Raw genomic sequence first — 26,682 nt, 5'->3', positions numbered from 1 at the left:
CTGGTGTCAGTGCCCTCACTGTCACCCTCCTCTCGCTGGTATCATTAAGGTGGAGTGATAGGCGAGTTATTTCAGGGCCTAGGAATGCGACAGTCTCTTCAGCGTCCCGGACCGCACTTGCAATTTCAGTTGCGATCAGCTGTTGCCTGGAGACTTGTATTTGCCTCTCGCTAGTGACCTGGACAGCATCTGGAAATTCATCTTTGACTGGAGGGTTCTTAACGGACAGGTTCAGGTACGTTGCTGCAGTAGTCGGAGCTTGGGTTTGAGGTGCTGTGCCCGATAAACTTGTAGTAGGCTCCTGAAGTCTTGCAACTTTGTCGGTTTTCTCTGCAAGGTCTCTTGGCTTCGTATGGCGGTGCCCAACCTGTCTAATCAGCTCACGAAGGCCACCACACTCTGCTTCCCAGGACTGTTGTATCTTCACATGGTGATCTTGCAACAGCCTTGTCACGGCTGCAAGTATCATTTCAGCGCCAAATGCCATCTTTAGTGGTTACTTGTTGGTGAGGAAGGCACTGAAGTTTCCAACAATCTATCCTGTATAGTAACAGTTGTATAGAATAAGCATAGGTAGTGTTGATTCCAATTGTAATATATGTAATATAACAGTGTCTGTGCACTGTTTACCCGGCCTGTATTATTACCGGGGGGGGGGGGGGGTGTTGAGAGCCTCTCTGTAAAGAGCTTGCCTTAGGCCTCAACGCTCCGGATTGGGATGCGACGGTGGTATACTTTGTTCACTTTATCTTGATCTGTAGTAATCATATATGAAGGTAGTATAACTGGATGGTTATTTAATTCACTGATAATAGGCAGATTAGCAGTGATCCACACGGAGCTCCCAATATTGCTACCACTCAAGGTGCTGCCCAGAGACACGCCCAAAATTGATTACATTTGAATAATTTTTAAAAGATCTTGTAAGTTTATTTTAAAGGCATAATAGCAGTCATAACCTTATGATATAAGCAACATGTAATGTTTGCAAATTAAATCAAGTACAAGAACTGAATATGTAAAAAACAGTAAATGTCATTATACATGTAGAACATAGCTTTTCATAAAACATAAAAATCACATGCCACATAATTGAACTGAAGAAATAACGACAGTTTAATAATGAAAAGAACACACTTAGCTTTGTAGAATTGTGTTCCAGGGTATCATAGCTTCTACAGTAATAGAGTCAGGATCAGAATGAAACATCTCGCAAAATGTAACAGAAAAAGAAAATCAACATTAGGCAAAATATTCAATTTCCACAATGTAACAGTTTCAGTAAAGAAAAGCAGTCATAATAGCTTTCAAAAAACTATGAAAACAGCGAGCAATAGAGGGAGAGGGGTAAAAATTACTATTGTTTTGCGCCAAGAATGACGCACAACGCAAAAAAGGAATAAAAATTTTTTTGGCGCAAAACTATCACCAGGTAAAGAAACAATTCGTGCAAAATGCAATTTCGCTCCAAAACAACTAGTGTCAAGACACCGGAAATGACGAAACTTGCGTCAACGGTGCAAAAGAAGAAAAATCAAGCACAAATTTACTTCACCACCTCCATAGGGAGGCAAAGTTTGTAAAACTGAATTGTGGGTGTGGTGAGGGGTGTATTTATAGGCATTTGAGGTTTGGGAAACTTTGCCCCTCCTGGTAGGATTGCATATCCCATATGTCACTAAGCTCATGGACACTTGCCAATTACATGAAAGAAATTGCATTTTCTGACTGAACCGTTAAAAGTTTAATTTTGACTTACGTGTAACTTCGGAAAAAGTGAAAAGAATAATGGTGGCTACCAATCCCTTTTTTTGAAGCAAGGAAAAATGGCACATTTTATCTCAAGAAACACGCATATATAGAACAAAAAACACTTGCATACACCAACTTTTCCTTTGTTTAATCAACCTTCTCACAAATGTGGTAAAATATAAAACACAAAGCTATCGTTACTTAAAACTAGGAGGCCAAATATGCAGTTCCTACACTGGCTGTATATCAACATTTTGAAACAAAGCTAAACAGTTAGCAAACCTGACAAAATGCTAGATCAGAATTTCACTGATTACATATTTCATTTTGAAATAGAGAAGTAAAAAAAAATAATAATAAAAAAGAAGAAATATTTAACAAATAAACTAACCTTGTTGAGAGTTTTGGGAACGATATATTGTTCTTTTCATCATGGCTATATATTAATAAGGATGGAAATCTTCTATCCCCAGGTGAACTTAAATCTGAATTATAGGATAAATCTTGTGATTTCTCACCAGTGCTGCTTTCACTATTGCAATCATTGCTATCCAAGTTATCAGAATCACTGTTTCCACTTGTACCACCACCTCTTGGCTCTCCGTTAATTTTATTTTTATCTGCTTTTTGTTGCGCTAGAGACATATGTGGATCTTGCATAATTATTTGCATGTTTGTTGAGGTGTCTCTAGTTTTATTTTTCTTATTTTTTCTGTTTGTGCTTGGAGTTGTTACTATATTAGCTCTCTTTCCAAATGCATTTGTAAAAGTAGCAGATGTTGCTGAAATACCAATCGTCGTAGTTGTAGTTGCACTAGGGGGCTCTATTGGAACATCTTCCTCTACTGGAAAAAAATACAAGCAAATAACATAGCATTAGTGTTCATACATTGCAAAATAAAAATCTCAATATTTTACACCAAACAAACCTAGTGTTAAAATGGACACATTTTCTCCTTAAAGGGCCACTGTAAGTAAATATTTTCTATGCCTGTTACTAACTAACTACCCCAAATACGCTTTTTATCAATAGCATTTCATTAACATATCTCTACCGTATAACAGAAATCTTGTCTGCAAATTTAATTGTTTTCCAAACCCACTCCGTGGGTATCCTTTGCTCTGTACCAATCCGTTTACAATACCTAGGTTTCAAAATGGCGCTTTAAACACAAACTTATTGGTTTAAGTATTTTGAACATGCAGTGCTGAAAATAGTGGGCAGGATAATGTGACATCATCGGTGAATAAAAGATATAACTTTTAGAACGTTATGAAACTTTGTTTTGGAGAAAATATAGGTCAGTAGGTTTTAATTAATGTTTATTAACTTTAATATGTTAGTTGTTTAGCTTAAAAATTATAACAGAAAGTAATCCTTTAACATGTAATACTGGTTACACAGTATATTTTAGACTGCAAGAAAGCTGATCAGAAAATGCCATTGCGGTCCACCACCACATTAAAATTCATGGCAATTTTTAAACTTCTTCATGGGCATCTTTAATAAGTTTATTGGTCATAATAAGCTAGCTGACAAATAAGTCTGCCTGAGCAAGCACAGTACAAATTGTAGAAAAACTAATTTATTAGTTGATGTGAGAGGGCTAGGGAGCAAGTGAGGCTTAGAGGAAATTGATGTGGGAGGGAGAAAGCAGTGGTAAGAGCAAGCTAGAAACATGAGTGAGACAGAGAGAAAGGGATAAAGCTAAAGAGCTAGAAATTAGGAGACAGGATGAAAAAAAGAGAAAGTGGATGAGTTACAGGCTCTGTCCAGCCCAGAATACCAAATTGCAAAGCCAGCCATCAGGTGGAAGAACACCCAAAATAAGATTTTAATCTCTCCTACTTTCCCATGATCGCTCAGACATACTTATGGCCAAAAGAAAACAAAAATGAAATAAATGTATCAGGTAAACATACATTTTCTTTTCTTTAATAAGATGGTGAGAGTCCAAGAGCCATCACATGTTGGATGCTATACCCAAGCTGTGAAATCCATCATACCACCATGAAATAGGGTGGGATAACAATTAAGGTAAGAAAAGAAACTAAACAGGCACGATGGCATGCAGAACTTTACTACCTAAACCAGCCTCAAAAGAGGCAAACATGTCAAAAGGTAAAACTTGGTAAAAGTAAGGAGGCCTAAAAAGCTGCAGTACAAATTTGTTCAATAGAAACTTGATTTGTGAAAGCATAACAGGTGGCAACTGCTCTAGTAGAAAGAGCAGTAATTCACACTATATCTTATAAATCAAAGCTTTAAGCCAAGCTATTAAGGTAAATGCTATTTCTTTTTGTTCCTTGCAAGTATCAGAGAAATCAATAAAGAAGAATAATTTCTAAATTAATTTGTGGCCTGAAGATAAAAATGTCAAGGCCCTGATGACATCCAACTTCTGAAGCAATATCTTTCTGGAGCTAGAAAGAGAGATGGAATCACAATTTCCTGATTAAATGGACAGTCTACTCCAGAATTTGTATTGTTTAAAAAAGATAAACAATCCCTTTATTACCCATTCCACAGTTTTGAATAACCAACAGTTATAATAATGTACTTTTTACCATTGTCATTACCTTTCATCTAAGCCTCTGCAAACTGTCCCCTTATTTAAGTTCTTTTGACAGACTTGCATTTTAGTCAATCAGTGCCCTCTCATAAGTAACTCCACAGGCATGAGCACAATGTTATCTATATGGCACACATTAACACTCTATAGCTGTGAAAAAATGTCAAATGCATTCAGATAAGAGGCAGCCTTCAAGGGCTTAGACATTAGCATATGAGCGTACCTAGGTTTAGCTTTTAACTAAGAATACCAAGAGAACAAAGCAAATTTGATGATAAAAGTAAATTGGAAAGTTGTTTAAAATTACATGCCCTATCTGAATCACGAAAGTTCAATTTTGACTAAACTGTACCTTTAATGCTATTCGAAGATACCACTTTAGGAAGGAAAGAATAGTACTCAAAAGTGCTGTTTCCCAATCAAAAATCAGGTGAGGGGAATCATAGGATATGGCTGAAGGTTCAGTAGCTCTTCTGGCTGAGGAAATGGCTAAGAGAAAAAATATGAAGTAAAGAAGGAAGGCTGGTCTGGTAGTAATGCTTCCAAGTCGTTTAATTGAGATGTGCTCAATGCATAGGTCCTGTAAACAATGGCCTATGCATTGAGCACATCTCAATAAAACAACTTTGAAGCATTACTACCAGACCTCCTTCTTTACTTCATATTCCATTGAGCGGTTGGGTATACCGCATCTACACTGGTCTGGTGTTGGAGACATTACTTTGGAAACAAGGAGACTGCACTGATTTCGGTCCCTCACATCTCTCCCAGCTGTTCCCTGAGCCAGTTGGTGGGACACATCCACTCTGACAACGGAGAACTCTGAGTGGACGGCTTTGCGGAGCAGCATCAGAAAAGAAAACATAATTTATGTAAGAACTTACCTGATAAATTCATTTTTCATATTGGCAAGAGTCCATGAGCTAGTGACGTATGGGATATACAATCCTACCAGGAGGGGCAAAGTTTCCCAAACCTCAAAATGCCTATAAATACACCCCTCACCACACCCACAATTCAGTTTAATGAATAGCCAAGAAGTGGGGTGATAAAGAAAGGAGTAAAAAGCATCAACAAAGGAATTTGGAAATAATTGTGCTTTATAAAAAAAAAAAAATCATAACCACCATAAAAAAGGGTGGGCCTCATGGACTCTTGCCAATGTGAAAGAAATGAATTTATCAGGTAAGTTCTTACATAAATTATGTTTTCTTTCATGTAATTGGCAAGAGTCCATGAGCTAGTGACGTATGGGATAGCAATACCCAAGATGTGGAACTCCACGCAAGAGTCAATAGAGAGGGAGGGACAAAATAAAAACAGCCATTTCGCTGAAAAAAATAAATCCACAACCCAAATATAAGTTTATTCTCAAAAAATAAAAAAAACTACTTAAATCATAAGCAGAAGAATCAAACTGAAACAGCTGCCCGAAGAACTTTCCTACCAAAAACTGCTTCCAAAGAAGCAAACACATCAAAATGGTAGAATTTAGTAAATGTATGCAAAGAAGACTAAGAAGCTGCTTTGCAAATCTGATCAACCGTAGTTTCATTCTTAAAAGCCCAAGAAGTGGAAACTGATCTAGTAGAATGAGCTGTAATTCTCTGAGGCGGGGCTTTAGCCGACTCCGAATAAGCTTGATGAATCAAAAGCTTTAACCACGATGCCAAAGAAACGGCAGAAGCCTTCTGACCTTTCCTGGAATAAAAAAAGAAAACTCCTTAAATCTTTAGTGGCTTCAACAAAATATTTAAGAGCTCTATTAACGTTGTTAGAATTCACAACCTTAGGTAAGAATTTAAATGAAGTCCGCAAAACTGCCTTATCCTGATGAAAAATCAGAAAAAGGAGATTCACAAGAGAGAGCGGATAATTCAGAAACTCTTCTAGCAGAATAGATGGCCAAAAGGAACAACACTTTCCAGGAAAGTAGTTTAATGTCCAAAGAATGCATAGGCTCAAATGGAGGAGCCTGCAAAGCCTTCAAAACCAAATTAAGACTCCAAGGAGGAGAGATTGATTTAATGACAGGCTTGATACGAACCAAAGCCTGTACAAAACAATGAATATAAGGAAGTTTAGCAATTTTCCTGTGGAATAAAACAGAAAGAGCAGAGATTTGTCCTTTCAAGGAACTTGCAGACAAACCTTTATCCAAAGCATCTTGAAGAAACTGTAAAATTCTAGAAATTCTAAAAGAATGCCAGGAGAATTTATGAGAAGAACACCATGAAATATAAATCTTCCAAACTCGATAATAAATCTTTCTAGAAACAGATTTACAAGCCTGCAACATAGTATTAATCACTGAGTCAGAGAAACCTGTATGACTAAGCACTAAGTGTTCAATTTCCATACCTTAAAATTTAATGATTTGAGATCCTGATGGAAAAAGGGACCTAGAGATAGAAGGTCTGGCCTTAATGGAAGTAGCCAAGGTTGGCAACTGGACATCCGAACAAGATCCGCATACCAAAACCTTTGAGGCCATGCTGGAGCCAACAGCAGCACAAATGATTGCTCCATGATGATTTTGGAGATCACTCTTGGAAGAAGAAAAACATAAGCAGGTTGATAACATAAGCAGGAAAACATAAGCAGGTTGATAACATAAGCAGGAAAACATAAGCAGGTTGATAACACCAAGGAAGTGTCAACGCATCCACTGCTTCCGCCTGAGGATCCCTGGACCTGGACAGGTACCTGGGAAGTTTCTTGTTTAGATGAGAAGCCATCAGATCTATTTCTGGAAGCCGCCACATCTGAACAATTTGAGAAAACACATCTGGGTTAAGAGACCATTCTCCCAGATGTAAAGTCTGACGACTGAGATAATCCGCTTCCCAATTGTCTATACCTGGGATATGAACCGCAGAAATTAGACAGGAGCTGGATTGCGCCTAAACAAGTATCCAAGATACTTCTTTCATAGCTTGAGGACTGTGAGTCTCACCCTGATGATTAACATATGCCACAGTTGTGATATTGTCTGTCTGAAAACAAATGAATGGTCCTCTCTTCAACAGAGGCCAAAACTGAATAGCCCTGAGAATTGCACGAAGTTCCAAAATATTGATTGGTAATCTTGCCTCTTGAGATTTCCAAACCCTTTGTGCTGTCAGAGATCCCCAAACAGCTCCCCAACCTGAAAGACTAGCATCTGTTGTGATCACAGTCCAGGTTGGACGAATGAAAGAGGCCCCTAAAATTATACGATGGTGATCTAACCACCAAGTCACAGAAAGTCGAACATTGGGATTTAAGGATATTAATTGTGATATCCTTGTATAATCCCTGCACCATTGGTTCAGCATACAAAGCTGGAGAGGTCTCATATGAAAACGAGCAAAGGGGATCGCGTCCGATGCTGCAGTCATGAGACCTAAAACTTCCATGCACATAGCTACTGAAGGGAATGACAGACTGAAGGTTCCGACAGGCTGCAACCAATTTCAAACGTCTCTTGTCTGTTAGAGACAAAGTCATGGACACTGAATCTATCTGGAAACCTAAAAAGGTTACCTTTTTCTGAGGAATCCAAGAACTTTTTGGTAAATTGATCCTCCAACCATGTCTTTGAAGAAACAACACTAGTTGATTCACGTGAGATTCTGCAGAACGTAAAGACTGAGCGAGTACCAAGATATCGTCCGAATAAGGAAACGCCGCAATACCCCGCTCTCTGATTACAGATAGTAGGGCACCAAGAACATTTGAAAAGATTCTTGGAGCTGTTGCTAGGCCAAAAGGAAGAGCAACAAAGTGGTAATGCTTGCCTAGAAAAGAGAATCTCAGGAACTGATAATGATCCGGATGAATCGGAATATGAAGATAGGCATCCTGTAAGTCTATTGTGGACATATAATGCCCTTGCTGAACAAAAGGCAGAATAGTCCTTATAGTCACCATCTTGAAAGTTGGTACTCTTACATATCGATTCAAAATCTTTAGATCGAAAACTGGTCTGAAAGAATTTTATTTCTTTGGGACAATGAATAGATTTGAATAAAACCCCAGACCCTGTTCCAGAAACGGAACTGGCATGATTACCCCTGATAACTCCAGGTCTGAAACACACTTCAGGAAAGCCTGAGCCTTTACTGGGTTCGCTGGAATACATGAGAGAAAAAATCTTCTCACAGGTGGTCTTACTCTGAATCCTATTCTGTACCCCTGAGAGACAATACTCTGAATCTAATGATTTTGGACCAAACTGATCCAAACATCTTTGAAGAATTTTAAAATGCCCCCTACCAGCTGAGCTGGAATGAGGGCCGCACCTTCATGCGGACTGGCTTTGATCTCTTAAAAGGCTTGGATTTATTCCAATTTGAGGAAGGCTTCCAATTGGAAACAGATTCCTTTGGGGAAGGATTAGATTTCTGTTCCTTATTATGTTGAAAGGAACGAAAACGGTTAGAAGCTTTAGATTTACCTTTAGGATTTTTTATCCTGAGGAAAAAAAAACTCCCTTCCCCCCAGTGACAGTTGAAATTATTGAATCCAACTGAGAACCAAATAATTTATTACCTTGGAAAGAAAGAGAAAACAATCTGGATTTAGAAGTCATATCAGCATTCCAAGATTTGAGCCACAAAGCTCTTCTAGATAAAATAGCTAAAGACATATATCTAACATCAATTTCGATGATATCAAACATGGCATCACAAATGAAATTATTAGCATGTTGAATCAACTTAATGCTAGACAAATCATGATCTGATACTTGTTGCGCTAAAGTTTCCAACCAAAAAGTTGAAGCAGCTGCAACATCAGCCAAATAAATTGCAGGCCTAAGAAGATGCCCTGAATATAAATAAGCCTACCTTAAATAAGATTCAAGTTTCCTATCTAAAGGATCTTAAAAAGAAGTACTATCTTCCATAGGAATAGCAAGAGTTGTAATAGACCCATCAACTTTGGGGATCTTTTCCCAAAACTCTAAAGAAACTGCTGGCAAAGGATACAATTTTTTAAACCTTGAAGAAGGAATAAAAGAAGTACCAGGCCTATTCCATTCCTTAGAAATCATATATGAAATAGCATCAGGAACTGGAATAACCACAGGAGGTTTATAAACAGAATTTAAACATTTACTAGTTTTAATAACAAGAGGACTAGTTTCCTCCGTATCTAATGTAATCAACACTTCTTTTAATAAAGAACGAATATACTCCATTTTAAATAAATAAGAGGATTTGTCAGTGTCAATATCTGAGGCAGGATCTTCTGAATCAGATAGATCCTCATCAGAGAAAGATAAATCAGTATGTTGCCGGTCATTTGAAATTTCATCATCTTTATGAGAAGTTTTAAAAGACCTTTTACGTTTATTAGAAGGCGGAATGGCAGACAAAGTCTTCTGAATAGAATCAGAAATAAATTATTTTAAATTTACAGGTATATCTTGTGCATTAGATGTTGAGGGAACAGCAACAGGTAATGAACTACTACTGATGGAAACATTTTCTGCATGTAAAGGTTTATCATGACAAATATTACAAACCACAGCTGGAGGTATAATCTCCACAAGTTTACAACAAATGCACTTAGCTTTGGTAGAACCGTTATCAGGCAGCAGGAATCCAGCAGTAAATTCTGAGACAGGATCAGATTGAGACATCTTGCAAATGTAAGAGAAAAAAACATATAAAGCAAAATGATTAATTTCCTTATATGGCAGTTTCAGGAAAGGAAAAAATTTAAACAGCATAGCCCTCTGACATAGAAAAAGGTCAGAGGCAAAAGGAATGGGGTTTTGAATAATGAAAATATTTAGCGCAAAGTATGACGCACAACAAACAAACAAAAAAAATTTTTTGGCGCCAAAAACATCTGGAAACGAAACACTCGCGTCATAGATGACGTAACCTTGTGAAGCAATCGGCGTCAACTAAGACACCGGAAATGACGAATTTGCGTCAACGAACGTAACTTCGCGCCAAAAATGACGCAATAAATTTTGGCATTTTGCGCCCTTGCGAGCCTAATTCTGCCCGCAAATTTAAAAGACAGTCAATTGAAAAAGATACTATACCCTAGGTAAGAAATACTTTTTTATAAAAAAAAGGAATTCCCAGATATGAAACTGGCAGTCTGCAAAAAAAGGAATATACTGAAAACCTGAATCATGGCAAATATAAGTATAATGCATATATTTACAACTTTATATAAGTACATAAAGTGCCAAACCATAGCTGAGAGTGTCTTAAGTAATGAAAAACATACTTACCAAAAAACACCCATCCACATATAGCAAATAGCCAAACCCATACTGAAACAGTTATCAGTAGAGGTAATGGAATATGAGAGTATATCGTCGATCTGAAAAGGGAGGTAGGAGATTAATCTCTACGACCGATAACAGAGAACCTATGAAACAGATCCCCGTAAGGAAAATAATTGCATTCAATAGGTGATACTCCCTTCGCATCCCTCTGACATTCACTGTACTCAGAGGAATCGGGCGTCAAAAAATGCTGAGAAGCGCATATCAACGTAGAAATCTTAGCACAAACTTACTTCACCACCTCCATAGGAGGCAAAGTTTGTATAACTGAATTGTGGGTGTGGTGAGGGGTGTATTTATAGGCATTTTGAGGGTTGGGAAACTTTGCCCCTCCTGGTAGGATTGTATATCCCATACGTCACTAGCTCATGGATTCTTACCAATTACATGAAAGAAAACCCCCTTACCTCAAGACAGACTTTTTAAATCACGTTTTGGAAAAAAATTACTTTTTTATACATACTCTATAAACTTCATTTGAAAATTGTAATTGTGTTTATACAATTTTAATTCAGGTATATAGTCCAAAAAACTCCTGATTAGATCAACAGCCTATCATATAACTGGGTTTTAAAATTACTTTTTCGAAAATGCTTTTTCGAAAATTGCTTTGTTGAAATTGATCAAATATTGCTGTATTGAAATTTGTTAAATATTGATACTATTGATACTGATACACAAGAAATCAATATTAGATCAATTTAAGATTATTTAGATTACAAGGTTGGCCAACCTATCAGATTCATCTGTACATAAGAATCTTGAACGCACGTTTAAAAAAAAAGTTTTTTTTTTTTTACTAAAATAAAATACATTTTTATTCTGTACAAAATCTTATATGGTGTCATAGAATAGATTTACATTTTTTATATATATTTTTTATATTTACATATTTTAAAAAATCTCTATAAAGGTATTAGGTCTATTTAAAGCGCCCTTTCCTATAATCCACTCTTCTTACAATTTCCCCTGAGAAACATAGAGGAAGCTTCTAATAGTGAAAGGAGCCTATACCCACTAGCGCAAAATCCATATATCTTTTGACATATATACACAAAAAAACCCCAAATTTATGCTTACCTGATAAATTTATTTCTTCTATGGTACGACGAGTCCACGGATTCATCCTTTACTTGTGGGATATTATCCTCCTGCTAACAGGAAGTGGCAAAGAGCACCACAGCGGAGCTGTCTATATAGCTCCTCCCTTAGCTCCACCCCCCAGTCATTCGACCGAAGGTACAGGAAGAAAATGGAGAAACTACAAGGTGCAGAGGTGACTGAAGTTTAAAATCAAAAAATATAATCTGTCTTAAAATGACAGGGCGGGCCATGGACTCATCGTACTATAGAAGAAATTTATCAGGTAAGCATAAATATACTTTTCTTCTATAAGGTACGACGAGTCCACGGATTCATCCTTTACTTGTCGGATACAATACCAAAGCTACAGGACACGGATGAACGGGAGGGACAAGACAGATGGTTAAACAGAAGGCACCACTGCTTGAAGAACTTTTCTCCCAAAAATAGCCTCCAAAGAAGCAAAAGTATCAAATTTGTAAAATTTGGAAAAGATATGAAACGAAGACCAAGTCGCAGCCTTACAAATTTGTTCAACAGAAGCATAATTTTAAAAGCCCATGTGGAAGCCACCGCTCTAGTAGAGTGAGCTGTAATCCTTTCAGGAGGCTGCTGTCCAGCAGTCTCGTATACCAAACAGATGATGCTTTTAAGCCAAAAAGAAAGAGAGGTAGCCGTAGCTTTTTGACCTCTACGTTTTCCAGAATAGACAACAAACAAAGAAGATGTATGACTGAAATCTTTGGTTGCTTGCAAGTAAAACTTCAAAGCACGAACCACGTCCAAGTTGTGCAACAAACACTCCTTCTTAGAGGAAGGATTAGGACACAGAGAAGGAACAACAATTTCCTGATTGATATTCCTATTAGTAACAACCTTAGGAAGGAATCCAGGTTTGGTACGCAAAACCACTTTATCAGCATGGAAAACAAGATAAGGCGAGTCGCATTGCAAGGCAGATAGTTCAGAAACTCTTCTAGCCGAAGAGATAGCAACTAAAAACAGAACTTTCCAAGATAGAAGCTTAATATCTATGGGATGCATAGGTTCAAATGGAACCCCTTGAAGAACTTTAAGAACTAAATTCAAACTCCATGGCGGAGCAACAGGTTTAAACACAGGCTTGATTCTAACTAAAGCCTGACAGAACGACTGAACGTCTGGAACATCCGCCAGACGCTTCTGTAGTAGAATTGATAAAGCAGTCCCTTTAAGGAACTAGCTGATAACCCCTTCTCCAATCCTTCTTGGAGAAAGGACAAAATCCTAGGAATCCTGATCTTACTCCATGAGTAGCCTTTGGATTTGCACCAATAAAGATATTTACGCCATATCTTCTGATAAATTTTCCTAGTGACAGGCTTTCAGGCCTGAATCACGGTATCTATGACCGACTGAGAGAAACCCTGCGTGGATAAAATCAAGCGTTCAATCTCCAGTCAGTTGTAGAGAAACTAGATTTGGATGCTGGAACGAACCTTGAATCAGAAAGTCCTGTCTCAGTGGCAGAGTCCATGGTGGAAGAGATGACATGTCCACCAGGTCTGCATACCAAGTCCTGCGTGGCCACGCAGGTGCTATCAAAATCACAAAAGCTCTCTCCTGTTTGATTCTGGCAATCAAACGAGGAAGGAGAGGAAATGGTGGAAACACATAAGCCAGGTTGAACGACCAGGGTACTGCTAGAGCATCTATCAGTACAGCTTGAGGATCCCTTGACCTGGACCCGTAACAAGGAAGTTTGGCGTTCTGACGAGACGCCATCAGATCCAATTCTGGTGTGCCCCATTGCTGAATAAATTGTGCAAACACCTCCGGGTGGAGTTCCTACTCCCCCGGATGAAAAGTCTGACGACTTAGAAAATCCGCTTCCCAGTTCTCCACTCCTGGGATATAGATTGCTGATAGATGGCAAGAGTGAGTCTCTGCCCATCTAATTATTTTGGTAACCTCCATCATCGCTAGAGAACTCTTTGTTCCCCCCTGATGATTGCTATATGCTACAGCCGTGATATTGTTCAACTGGAAACTTATGAATCTGGCCGAAGCCAGCTGAGGCCACGCCTGAAGCGTGTTGAATATCGCTCTCAGTTCTAGAATATTTATCGGGAGGAGAGCCTCCTCCTGAGTCCACAAACACTGTGCTTTCAGGGAATTCCAGACTGCACCCCAGCCCAATAGGCTGGCGTCGGTCGTCACTATGACCCACGCTGGCCTGCGGAAACACATTCCCTGGGACAGATGATCCTGTGACAACCACCAAAAATGAGAGTCTCTGGTCTCTTGATCCAGATTTATCTGAGGAGATAAATCTGCATAATCCCCATTCCACTGTTTGAGCATGCATAGTTGCAGTGGTCTGAGATGCAAGCGAGCATACGGAACTATGTCCATTGCCGCTACCATTAGTCGGATTACCTCCATACACTGAGCCACTGAAGGCCGAGAAATGGAATGAAGAGCTTGGCAGGTGGTTAGAAGCTTTGATTTCCTGACCTCTGTCAGAAAAATTTTCATGTCCACCGAATCTATCAAAGTTCCCAAGAATGGAACTCTTGTGAGAGGGATAAGTGAACTCTTTTTTACGTTCACCTTCCACCCGTGAGATCTTAGAAAAGCCAACACGATGTCCGTGTGAGACTTGGCAAGTCGACGCCTGAATTAAGATATCGTCCAGATAAGGCACCACTGCTACCACTGCTGCGGCCTTAGAACCGCCAGAAGGGACCCTAGCACCTTTGTGAAAATTCTGGGAGCTGTGGCCAACCCAAAGGGAAGAGCCAAAAACTGGTAGTGCTTGTCCAGAAAGGCAAACCTGAGGAACTGGTGATGATCTTTGTGGATAGGGATATGTAGATACGCATCCTTTAAGTCCACGGTGGTCATATATTGACCCTCCTGGATCATTGGAAAAATAGTCCGAATGGTCTCCATCTTGAAAGATGGGACGCTGAGAAATTTGTTTAGGATCTTGAGATCTAAAATTGGTCTGAAGGTTTCCTCTTTTTTGGGAACCACAAACAGATTGGAGTAAAACCCCTGCCCCTGTTCTGCTTTAGGAACTGGGCGGATTACTCCCATGGTATATAGGTCTTTTACACAGCGTAAGAACGCCTCTCTTTTTGTCTGGTTTGCAGACAATTGAGAAAGATGGAATCTCCAACTTGGAGGAGAATCTTTGAAATCAAGAAGATACCCCTGGGTTAAGATTTCTAAAGCCCAGGAGTCCTGAACGACTCTTGCCCAAGCCTGAGCAAATAGAGAAAGTCTGCCCCCTACTAGATCCGGTCCCGGATCAGGGGCTACCCCTTCATGCTGTCTTGGTGGCAGCAATGGGCTTCTTGGCCTGTTTACCTTTGTTCCAAGTCTGGTTAGGTCTCCAGACTGACTTTGATTGAGCAAAATTCCCCTCTGATTTTGCAGCAGGGGAAGAGGTAGAGGGACCACCCTTGAAGTTTCGAAAGGAACGAAAATTATTTTGTTTGGTCCTCATCTTATTTGTCTTATCCTGAGGAAGGGCATGGCCTTGCCCTCCAGTGATGTCTGAAATGATCTCTTTCAGTGCAGGCCCGAATAGGGTCTTACCTTTGAAAGGGATGGCTAAAAGCTTAGATTTTGATGACACATCAGCAGACCAGGACTTAAGCCATAACGCTCTACGCGCTAAAATGGCAAAACCTGAATTCTTTGCCGCTAATTTAGCCAGTTGAAAAGCGGCATCTGTAATGAAAGAATTAGCTAGCTTGAGAGCCCTAATTCTATCCAGAATATCATCTAATCGGGTCTCAACATGAAGAGCCTCCTCCAGAGCCTCGAACCAAAAAGCAGTTGCAGTAGTTACAGGAACAATGCACGCTATAGGTTGGAGAAGAAAACCCTGATGAACAAATATTTTCTTTAGGAGACCCTCTAATTTTTTTATCCATATGATCTTTGAAAGCACAACTGTCCTCAATAGGTATAGTTGTACGCTTAGCCAGGGTAGAAATAGCTCCCTCCACCTTAGGTAGGGTCTGCCACGAGTCCCGCATGGTGTCTGATATGGGAAACATTTTCTTAAAATTAGGAGGGGGAGCAAATGGAATACCTTGTCTATCCCACTCCTTAGTAACAATGTCCGAAATCCTCTCAGGGACCAGAAAAACATCAGTGTAGGCAGGAACCTCTAGAAATCTGTCCATTTTACACAATTTCTCTGGAACTACAATAGGGTCACAATCATCCAGAGTCGCTAAAACCTCCCTGAGCAACAAGCGGAGGTGTTCTAGCTTAAATTTAAAAGCCGTCATATCTGAGTCTGTCTGAGGGAACATCTTTCCTGAATCAGAAGTCTCTCCCTCAGGCAGCAAATCCCTCACCCCCAACTCAGAACATTGTGAGGGTACATCGGATATGGCTAATAAAGCGTCAGAGGGCTCAGCATTTGTTCTCACACCAGACCTACTGCGCTTCCCCTGCAACCCAGGCAGCTTAGATAAAATCTCTGTGACGGTAGTATTCATAACTGCGGCGATATCTTGCAGGGTGAAAGAATTAGACGCACTAGAAGTACTTGGCGTCGCTTGTGCGGGCGTTAATGGTTGTGACACTTGGGAAGAATTAGATAGCATAACCTGATTCCCTTCTGACTGAGAATCATCCTGCGACATACTTTTAGTAGCTAAAATAAGTTCTTTGCAATTTATTGACCTTTCAGTGCATGAGGGACACATTCTAAGTGGGGGTTCCACAATGGCTTCTAAACATATTCAACATTGACTTTCCTCAATGTCAGACATGTTGAACAGGCTAGTAATGACCACAAACAAGCATGAAAACACTTTATTTAGTAAAAAAATAAATAAAAAAACGGTAATGCGCCTTTAAGAGAAAAAAAGCATACACATTCTGCAAAACTGCTTTAAAATACACCAAATTTGTCAAATTTTTGACAGAAGACTCAATATGTGTAGTTAAGTTTGCCCCACAAGAACATTTAACCCTTTATTGTGCAAACCGGATTGAAAATAAGGCCTAAATCCGGAAAAAAACACCCTCAGCACCTTGCCACAGCCCTGCTGTCACGCCTACCTGCCCTTAGGGATTGTAAATATGGGGTTAAAGCTTTGATTTGGCCCAAAACATCCACAAGGGCCCTCAGGAGTTGGAGCTTGCTGCGAGAAAACAACTGCGCATCTGAGGCGCGAAAATAGGCCCCGCCCATCACACTCTATGTCTTTACAGCCTCAAAGAACCGCACCAGAGCGGTTTTAAACTAGCCATGTGCGTCTGAGACCCAAAAAATAAGCCAAGTGTACCCTCAATAAAGTGTCCCAAAAAAACGTTTACAGCACTCCCAGTTCACAAAACGTTTGCCCACAAACATTCAAAAACCATGTGTCAACCATTAGCCCCTTATGCAAGCTTAGTAATGCCCTTCTATAGCTCTTAGGATTACTGCTTACCCTTATGGGGATACTGTCAAAAAATGACTGAACATACCTCATTGCTGTACAGCATGAAAACGTTCCTCACACTGAAGTTTACTGTACCCCTCAGCCTCTGTGGGAACTGCAGTGGATCTTAGTTACAAATGTTAAGATCATCATCCTCCAGGCAGAAGTCTTCATCCATCTGCTGCCTGAGAGTAAATAGTACACACCGGTACCATTTAAAACAAAAAACTAATATTTTATCACCTCTTTCACTTTACCCTTCCTAGTACTTAGTGTAGGCAAAGAGAATGACTGGGGGGTGGAGCCAAGGGAGGATCTATATAGACAGCTCTGCTGTGGTGCTCTTTGCCACTTCCTGTTAGCAGGAGGATAATATCCCACAAGTAAAGGATGAATCTGTGGACTCGTCGTACCTTATAGAAGAAAAAAACAACACAATTTTCAGAACAAAATGGTAACTTCAGGCAAAAACAGAATTTATGCTTACCTGATAAATTACTTTCTCTTACAGGTGTATTCAGTCCACGGATTCATCCTTACTTGTGGGATATTCTAAATCCCTACAGGAAGTGGCAAAGAGAGCACACAGCAAAGCTGTCCATATAGCTCCCCTCAGGCTCCGCGCCCCCAGTCATTCGACCGACGGTTATGAGAAAAAGGAGAACCATAGGGTGCAGTGGTGACTGTAGTTATTGTAAATTAAATTTGAACCTGACTTAAACGTCAGGGCGGGCCGTGGACTGAATACACCTGTAAGAGAAAGTAATTTATCAGGTAAGCATAAATTCTGTTTTCTCTTACTTGGTGTATTCAGTCCATGGATTCATCCTTACTTGTGGGATACCAATACCAAAGCAATAGGACACGGATTAAGGGAGGGAACAAGTCAGGTAACCTAAACGGAAGGCACCACTGCTTGCAAAACCTTTCTCCCAAAAATAGCCTCCGAAGAAGCAAAAGTATCGAATTTGTAAAATTTGGCAAATGTATGCAGTGAAGACCAAGTTGCTGCCTTACAAATCTGTTCAACAGAAGTCTCGTTCTTGAAAGCCCATGTGGAAGCAAAAGCTCTGGTGGAATGAGCTGTAATTCGTTCAGGAGGCTGCTGTCCAGCAGTCTCATAAGCCAATCGGATGATGCTTTTCAGTCAGAAGGAAAGAGAGGTAGCAGTCGCTTTCTGACCTCTCCTCTTACCAGAATAGACAACAAACAAGGATGATGTTTATCTGAAATCCTTAGTTGCCTTTAAATAGAATTTTAAGGCACGAACCACGTCAAGATTGTGTAAAAGTCGTTCCTTCTTAGAAACTGGATTAGGACACAGAGAAGGAACAATGATTTCCTGGTTAATATTCTTATTAGAAACCACTTTTGGAAGAAAACCAGGTTTGGTAAGCAAAACAACCTTATCTGCATGGAACACCAGATAGGGTGAATCACACTGCAAAGCAGACAATTCAGAAACTCTTCGGGCAGAAGAAATGGCTACTAAAAATAAAACTTTCCAAGATAATAACTTGAGATCTATGGAATGCAAAGGTTCAAACGGAACCCCTTGAAGAACTGAAAGAACTAAATTTAGACTCCATGGAGGAGCCACAGGCTTGTAAACAGGCTTGATTCTAACTAGGGCCTGTGCAAACACCTGGACGTCTGGTACAGCTGCCAGACGCTTATGTAACAGGATAGACAGAGCAGATATCTGTCCCTTTAAGGAACTAGCTGACAGACCTTTCTCCAATCCTTCTTGGAGAAAGGATAATATCCTTGGAATCCTAACCTTACTCCACGAGTAACCCTTGGATTCACACAAACAAAGATATTTCCGCCATATCTTATGGTAAATTTTCCTGGTGACAGGCTTCCTGGCCTGTATCAGAGTATCTATAACTGATTCAGAGAAACCACGCTTAGCTAGAATTAAGCGTTCAATCTCCAAGCAGTCAGTTGCAGAGAAACTAGATGCTTGAAAGGACCTTGAATTAGAAGGTCCTGCCTCGATGGCAGTTTCCATGGTGGGACCGATGACAAGTCCTGCGTGGCCACGCAGGCGCTATCAGAATTACCGAAGCCTTCTCCTCTTTGATTCTGGCTACTAGCCGAGGGAGAAGAGGAAACGGTGGAAAGACATAAGCTAGACTGAATGACCAAGGCGCTATTAATGCATCTATCAATGCCGCCTTGGGATCCCTGGATCTGGATCCGTAAAGGGGAAGTTTGGTGTTCTGACGGGACGCCATCAGATCCAATTCTGGAATCCCCCATAGCTGGGTCAGCTGAGCAAAAACCTCCGGGTGGAGTTCCCACTCCCCCGGATGGAAAGTCTGACGACTTAGAAAATCCGCCTCCCAGTTGTCTACCACTGGGATGTGAATTGCAGATAGATGGCAGGAGTGATCCTCCGCACATTTGATGATCTTGGTTACTTCCTTCATCGCTAGGGAACTCTTTGTTCCTCCCTGATGATTGATGTACGCTACAGTCGTGATGTTGTCTGACTGAAATCTGATGAATTTGGCCTCCGCTAGTTGAGGCCACGCCTGGAACGTATTGAATATCGCTCTCAGTTCCAAAATGTTTATCGGGAGAAGAGATTCTTCCCGAGACCATAAACTCTGAGCCTTCAGGGAGTCCCAGACCGCACCCCAGCCTAACAGACTGGCATCGGTCGTGACAATGATCCACTCCGGTCTGCGGAAACTCATTCCCTGAGACAGGTGATCTTGAGACAACCACCAGAGAAGAGAATCTCTGGTTTTCTGGTCCATTTGTATTTGAGGGGACAAATCTGCGTAATCTCCATAAATTCGGGCAAAAGGGACTACGTCCATTGCCGCAACCATTAAACCAATTACCTCCCTGCACTGAGCCACGGAAGGCCGAGGAATGGAATGAAGAACTCGGCAAGTATTCAACAGTTTTGACTTCCTGACTTCTGTCAGAAAGATTTTCATTTCTACCGAGTCTATTAGTGTTCCCAGGAAGGGAACCCTTGTGAGCGGGGACAAAGAACTTTTTTCTACGTTCACCTTCCACCCGTGAGACCTTAGAAAGGCCAGAACAATGTCCGTATGAGCCTTGGCTCTGTGAAAGGACGACGCCTGTATTAAAATGTCGTCTAGATAAGGTGCTACTGCATATAGGAATATGTTGATACGCATCCTTTAGATCCACGGTAGTCATATATTGACTTCCTGGATCATCGGCAGGATTGTCCGAATGGTTTCCATCTTGAAAGACGGAACTCTGAGAAATTTGTTTAGAATTTTTAGATCCAGGATTGGCCTGAAAGTTCCTTCCTTTTTGGGAACTACGAACAGGTTTGAGTAAAAGCCCAGTCCTTGTTCTGCAATTGGAACTGGGTGTATCACTCCCATTTTTAGAAGATCTTCTACACAGCGTAAGAACGCCTGTTTCTTTGTTTGGTCTGAAGACAAACGAGAAATGTGGAACCTTCCCCTCGGGGGAGAATCCTTGAATTCTAGAAGGTACCCCTGAGCAACTATTTCTAATGCCCAGGGATCTGGAACATCTCTTGCCCAAGCCTGAGCAAAGAGAGAAAGTCTGCCCCCTACTAGATCCGATCCCAGATCGGGGGCTACCCCTTCATGCTGTCTTGGTAGCAGGAGCAGGCTTCTTGGCCTGTTTACCCTTATTCCAGCCCTGCAAGGGTTTCCAGGTTGCTTTGGGCTGGGAAGCGTTATCTTGCTTTGCGGCAGCAGAGGTTGCGGCAGGTCCGCTCCTGAAGTTACGAAAGGAGCGAAAATTAGCCTTGTTTTTGGCCTTAAACGGCCTATCTTGTGGAAGGGCATGACCCTTGCCCCCAGTGATATCTGAAATAATCTCTTTCAGCTCTGGGCCGAATAGGGTTTTCCCCTTGAAGGGAATATTTAACAGTTTCGTTTTGGATGACACATCTGCCGACCACGATTTGAGCCAAAGCCAAAGACCTTTCTCCAATCCTTCTTGGAGAAAGGATAATATCCTTGGAATCCTAACCTTACTCCACGAGTAACCCTTGGATTCACACAAACAAAGATATTTCCGCCATATCTTATGGTAAATTTTCCTGGTGACAGGCTTCCTGGCCTGTATCAGAGTATCTATAACTGATTCAGAGAAACCACGCTTAGCTAGAATTAAGCGTTCAATCTCCAAGCAGTCAGTTGCAGAGAAACTAGATGCTTGAAAGGACCTTGAATTAGAAGGTCCTGCCTCGATGGCAGTTTCCATGGTGGGACCGATGACAAGTCCTGCGTGGCCACGCAGGCGCTATCAGAATTACCGAAGCCTTCTCCTCTTTGATTCTGGCTACTAGCCGAGGGAGAAGAGGAAACGGTGGAAAGACATAAGCTAGACTGAATGACCAAGGCGCTATTAATGCATCTATCAATGCCGCCTTGGGATCCCTGGATCTGGATCCGTAAAGGGGAAGTTTGGTGTTCTGACGGGACGCCATCAGATCCAATTCTGGAATCCCCCATAGCTGGGTCAGCTGAGCAAAAACCTCCGGGTGGAGTTCCCACTCCCCCGGATGGAAAGTCTGACGACTTAGAAAATCCGCCTCCCAGTTGTCTACCACTGGGATGTGAATTGCAGATAGATGGCAGGAGTGATCCTCCGCACATTTGATGATCTTGGTTACTTCCTTCATCGCTAGGGAACTCTTTGTTCCTCCCTGATGATTGATGTACGCTACAGTCGTGATGTTGTCTGACTGAAATCTGATGAATTTGGCCTCCGCTAGTTGAGGCCACGCCTGGAACGTATTGAATATCGCTCTCAGTTCCAAAATGTTTATCGGGAGAAGAGATTCTTCCCGAGACCATAAACTCTGAGCCTTCAGGGAGTCCCAGACCGCACCCCAGCCTAACAGACTGGCATCGGTCGTGACAATGATCCACTCCGGTCTGCGGAAACTCATTCCCTGAGACAGGTGATCTTGAGACAACCACCAGAGAAGAGAATCTCTGGTTTTCTGGTCCATTTGTATTTGAGGGGACAAATCTGCGTAATCTCCATAAATTCGGGCAAAAGGGACTACGTCCATTGCCGCAACCATTAAACCAATTACCTCCCTGCACTGAGCCACGGAAGGCCGAGGAATGGAATGAAGAACTCGGCAAGTATTCAACAGTTTTGACTTCCTGACTTCTGTCAGAAAGATTTTCATTTCTACCGAGTCTATTAGTGTTCCCAGGAAGGGAACCCTTGTGAGCGGGGACAAAGAACTTTTTTCTACGTTCACCTTCCACCCGTGAGACCTTAGAAAGGCCAGAACAATGTCCGTATGAGCCTTGGCTCTGTGAAAGGACGACGCCTGTATTAAAATGTCGTCTAGATAAGGTGCTACTGCATATAGGAATATGTTGATACGCATCCTTTAGATCCACGGTAGTCATATATTGACTTCCTGGATCATCGGCAGGATTGTCCGAATGGTTTCCATCTTGAAAGACGGAACTCTGAGAAATTTGTTTAGAATTTTTAGATCCAGGATTGGCCTGAAAGTTCCTTCCTTTTTGGGAACTACGAACAGGTTTGAGTAAAAGCCCAGTCCTTGTTCTGCAATTGGAACTGGGTGTATCACTCCCATTTTTAGAAGATCTTCTACACAGCGTAAGAACGCCTGTTTCTTTGTTTGGTCTGAAGACAAACGAGAAATGTGGAACCTTCCCCTCGGGGGAGAATCCTTGAATTCTAGAAGGTACCCCTGAGCAACTATTTCTAATGCCCAGGGATCTGGAACATCTCTTGCCCAAGCCTGAGCAAAGAGAGAAAGTCTGCCCCCTACTAGATCCGATCCCAGATCGGGGGCTACCCCTTCATGCTGTCTTGGTAGCAGGAGCAGGCTTCTTGGCCTGTTTACCCTTATTCCAGCCCTGCAAGGGTTTCCAGGTTGCTTTGGGCTGGGAAGCGTTATCTTGCTTTGCGGCAGCAGAGGTTGCGGCAGGTCCGCTCCTGAAGTTACGAAAGGAGCGAAAATTAGCCTTGTTTTTGGCCTTAAACGGCCTATCTTGTGGAAGGGCATGACCCTTGCCCCCAGTGATATCTGAAATAATCTCTTTCAGCTCTGGGCCGAATAGGGTTTTCCCCTTGAAGGGAATATTTAACAGTTTCGTTTTGGATGACACATCTGCCGACCACGATTTGAGCCAAAGCGATCTTCGCGCCATGATGGCAAAACCTGAGTTTTTCGCCGCTAACTTAGCTAATTGGAAAGCGGCATCAGTGATAAAAGAATTAGCCAGCTTTAGAGCATGAATTCTATCCATGACCTCATCGTATGAAGTCTCCCTCTGGAGCGACTCCTCCAGGGCCTCGAACCAAAAAGCCGCTGTAGTAGTTACAGGAATAATGCAGGCAATTGGTTGAAGTAGAAAACCTTGCTGAACAAAAATTTTCTTCAGCAATCCTTCCAATTTTTTATCCATAGGATCTTTGAAAGCACAACTGTCTTCTATTGGTATAGTTGTACGCTTAGCAAGTGTTGAAACAGCCCCCTCAACCTTAGGGACCGTCTGCCACTCGTCCCATCTGGGGTCATTTATGGGGAACATTTTCTTAAAGATAGCGGGGGGAACAAAGGGTACACCTGGTCTCTCCCACTCCCTAGTCACAATATCCGCCACCCTCTTTGGGATCGGAAATGCCTCAGTGTATACGGGGACCTCTAAAAACCTGTCCATCTTACACAATTTTTTCTGGGACCACCATGTGGTCACAATCATCCAGCGTAGCTAAAACCTCCTTAAGCAGTACGCGGAGGTGTTCCAGCTTAAATTTAAACGCTAAGGAATCTGAATCTGTCCGCTGAGAAACTTTTCCTGTATCAGAAATTTCTCCCTCAGACAGACCTTCCCTCACAGCTACTTCTGAGTTTTGTGAGGGTACTACAGATAAATTATCCACAGCGTCTGATTGCTCATCCTCTGTATTTAAAACTGAGCTATCGCGTTTTCTTGGAAAAACTGGCAGTTTGGATAAAAATGCTGCAAGGGAATTATCCATCACTGCTGCTAATTGTTGTAAAGTAATAGGGGCCGATGCGCCAGAGGTACTAGGCATCAATTGCGCGGGTGTAACTGGTGTCGACACATGGGGAGAGGAAGAAGGACTATCCTCAATACCCTCTGTTAAAGAATCATCTTGGGCTACATTTTTAAGAGTCACTGGATGGTCTTTAAAATGCTTAGATGTTTTAGCACACTTCACACAAATGCAATGGGGGTACCGCCATGGCTTTTAAACATAAAGAACAAGGTCTATCTGAAGTCTCAGACATGTTTAACAGACTTATACAGCACTACAATACAGAAAAAAATCACTTTTCGAAAAGACGTTACTGTGTCTTTAAATAATAAAAAGCACACACTTTTTTTCTCAATCACCAAAAAACATCCGATCTTTATGAAAATTTCACCACATGACCCTAATGCTTTGAAATGATTGCACGCAAATTTTTAAAACAATTAAACCCTTATTGACCAAACCGGAGCAAATTGTATTAAACAACCGGTTTAACACACTACAGCACGGTGCCACAGTCTTTGCTGCGGCCCTACCTTCCCTTAGGGTTATTTATAGCTGAACTATAAGCCTCCTTGATGTCCTCCTGCACTCTCAGGACTCTACACATGAAGCTGCATGAGTTGCCTTGAAAATCAACTGCGCAACTGAGGCGCGAAAATGAGGCCCCCTCCCTCTCCAGTCCGGAGTTATGGGGCCTTCCTGAATCAGATTAGGCGTCTGATAATATGCCAGGCGAATAAAAACCCCAAAAAGTGTTTACAACCTTTCAAACACTTAAATAAATAGAAGATTCCATCAATAAAACAATCGATTTAGCCCATCACAGTGTCTACCAGTATTTAAGCCCTTAACTGAAGCCATCCTTCTATACTACGTTTCAGAAAATGGCTTACCTTCCCTCATGGGGATTTCTGTCAGTCTTCTAGCATTATCCAGGTCTTGTTAGAAATAAACGACTGAGCATACCTTAAGCAGTTAAGCCTGCAAACTGTTCCCCCCAACTGAAGTGCTCCGGTACTCAACAGTCCTGTGTGGGAACAGCAATGGATTTTAGTTACATGCTAAAATCTTTTTCCTCTCAGCAGAAATCTTCATCACTTTCTGCCTCAGAGTAAATAGTACAAACCGGCACTATTTTAAAATAACAAACTCTTGATTGAAGAAATAAAACTACAAATCTAACACCACAAACTCTTTACCCTCCCGTGGAGATGCTACTTGTTAGAGCGGCAAAGAGAATGACTGGGGGGGGGGGGGCGGAGCCTGAGGGGAGCTATATGGACAGCTTTGCTGTGTGCTCTCTTTGCCACTTCCTGTAGGGATTGAGAATATCCCACAAGTAAGGATGAATCCGTGGACTGAATACACCAAGTAAGAGAAAGTCAGTATTTAGTGTGACCTCCCCCTTAGCACTAAGCACATCTTGAATTTTTTTGGGGAGACTGTCCTGAAGTTTTCCAAAGTAATCTTCTGGTATATTATACCAGGCTTCTTTCAGCACATACCAAAGTTCTTTTTAAGGTTTAGGTTGTCTTATTTCTTTCTGTATCCAGGTGACTCTCTGGAGGCCAGTCCATGACAGTCAGTTTTATCAGCTGTTATTTCTCTCTAAATATGATTTCACTGTATTAGCAGTGTGCTGGGATCGTTATCATACTGAATAAAACCAATCCCAATCAGGTGCTTTCCAGAAGGAATGGCATGATGAATTAAAACCTGTACTTTTCAGTATTCATGATCCCAATAATTCGGACAATATCGCCGACACCACTGGCAGAAATGTAGCCCAAAACCAGGACAGACCCTCCACTATGTTTCACTTAAGGCCACAAACACTCATTCTTCAATCTCTCTCCAACTATTCCTTTCCACCCCGTTACCCTTCCGTAAAAGTGGTTTCTTGGCTGCTACCCTTCCACAAACACCATACTGAGATACTAGTATAATCAAAAATAATCTTGCAGGATATTGATTAAAAATGGAACTGGGAACTTTAGGAAAGCAACGATATATAAAGGCTACAATGTTTAAATTAAGAGGTTGTTGACTCTAAGGTAATATTGGTCAATGTCCCAAAAATAAATTCCTCCCACAGAATTGATTTGTATTAAAACTTTTTTAATGTTATATAAATGAAAACATTGAATATAAAAAGCATTGACTATAAAAGATTTTAAAATATCCACATTTTAAAACTAAGAAGAAACATTTGAACCTATGTGTGATGCCGGCATCTAAAAAGTGATAAATCTTGGATTAGATTGAAGGTGTATATTGTATCTTATCGCTTTATATACGGTTGAATTGATATTAATTAGGTGTGTTAGATATGTTAGATACAATGTATGATGTCACAACAAAATTGCTTAACACAAGGTATGCAATGGGTGTTCTATTCATATATACTAACGTATATTATTGCAATGTTAGTCCCCTAGGCTGCAGTGAGTACCGTAATGCGTCCTGATGATATGTAATCAACAATCGATACCACAATAGCAAGTTTTTGGGTAAT

At 41.1% G+C, this 26,682-nt stretch overlaps 1 protein-coding gene across 1 annotated transcript in view; it reads right to left on the bottom strand.

Moving 5' to 3' along the window:
* The window catches only part of ANKHD1 (ankyrin repeat and KH domain containing 1), a gene marked incomplete in the record, with an annotated part of 1,187,903 nt that overhangs the window by 199,596 nt on the left and 961,625 nt on the right, over positions 1 to 26,682 (bottom strand). The window contains 1 exon segment of the mRNA XM_053717232.1: positions 2,144 to 2,597. Within this exon segment, the coding sequence (XP_053573207.1) occupies positions 2,144 to 2,597 (454 nt within the window).

Source organism: Bombina bombina, chromosome 6 (assembly GCF_027579735.1).
Source record: "Bombina bombina isolate aBomBom1 chromosome 6, aBomBom1.pri, whole genome shotgun sequence".
NCBI lineage: Eukaryota > Metazoa > Chordata > Amphibia > Anura > Bombinatoridae > Bombina > Bombina bombina.
Note: the sequence above shows the minus strand (reverse complement) of the source record. Positions and strands in the feature narration are given on the sequence as shown.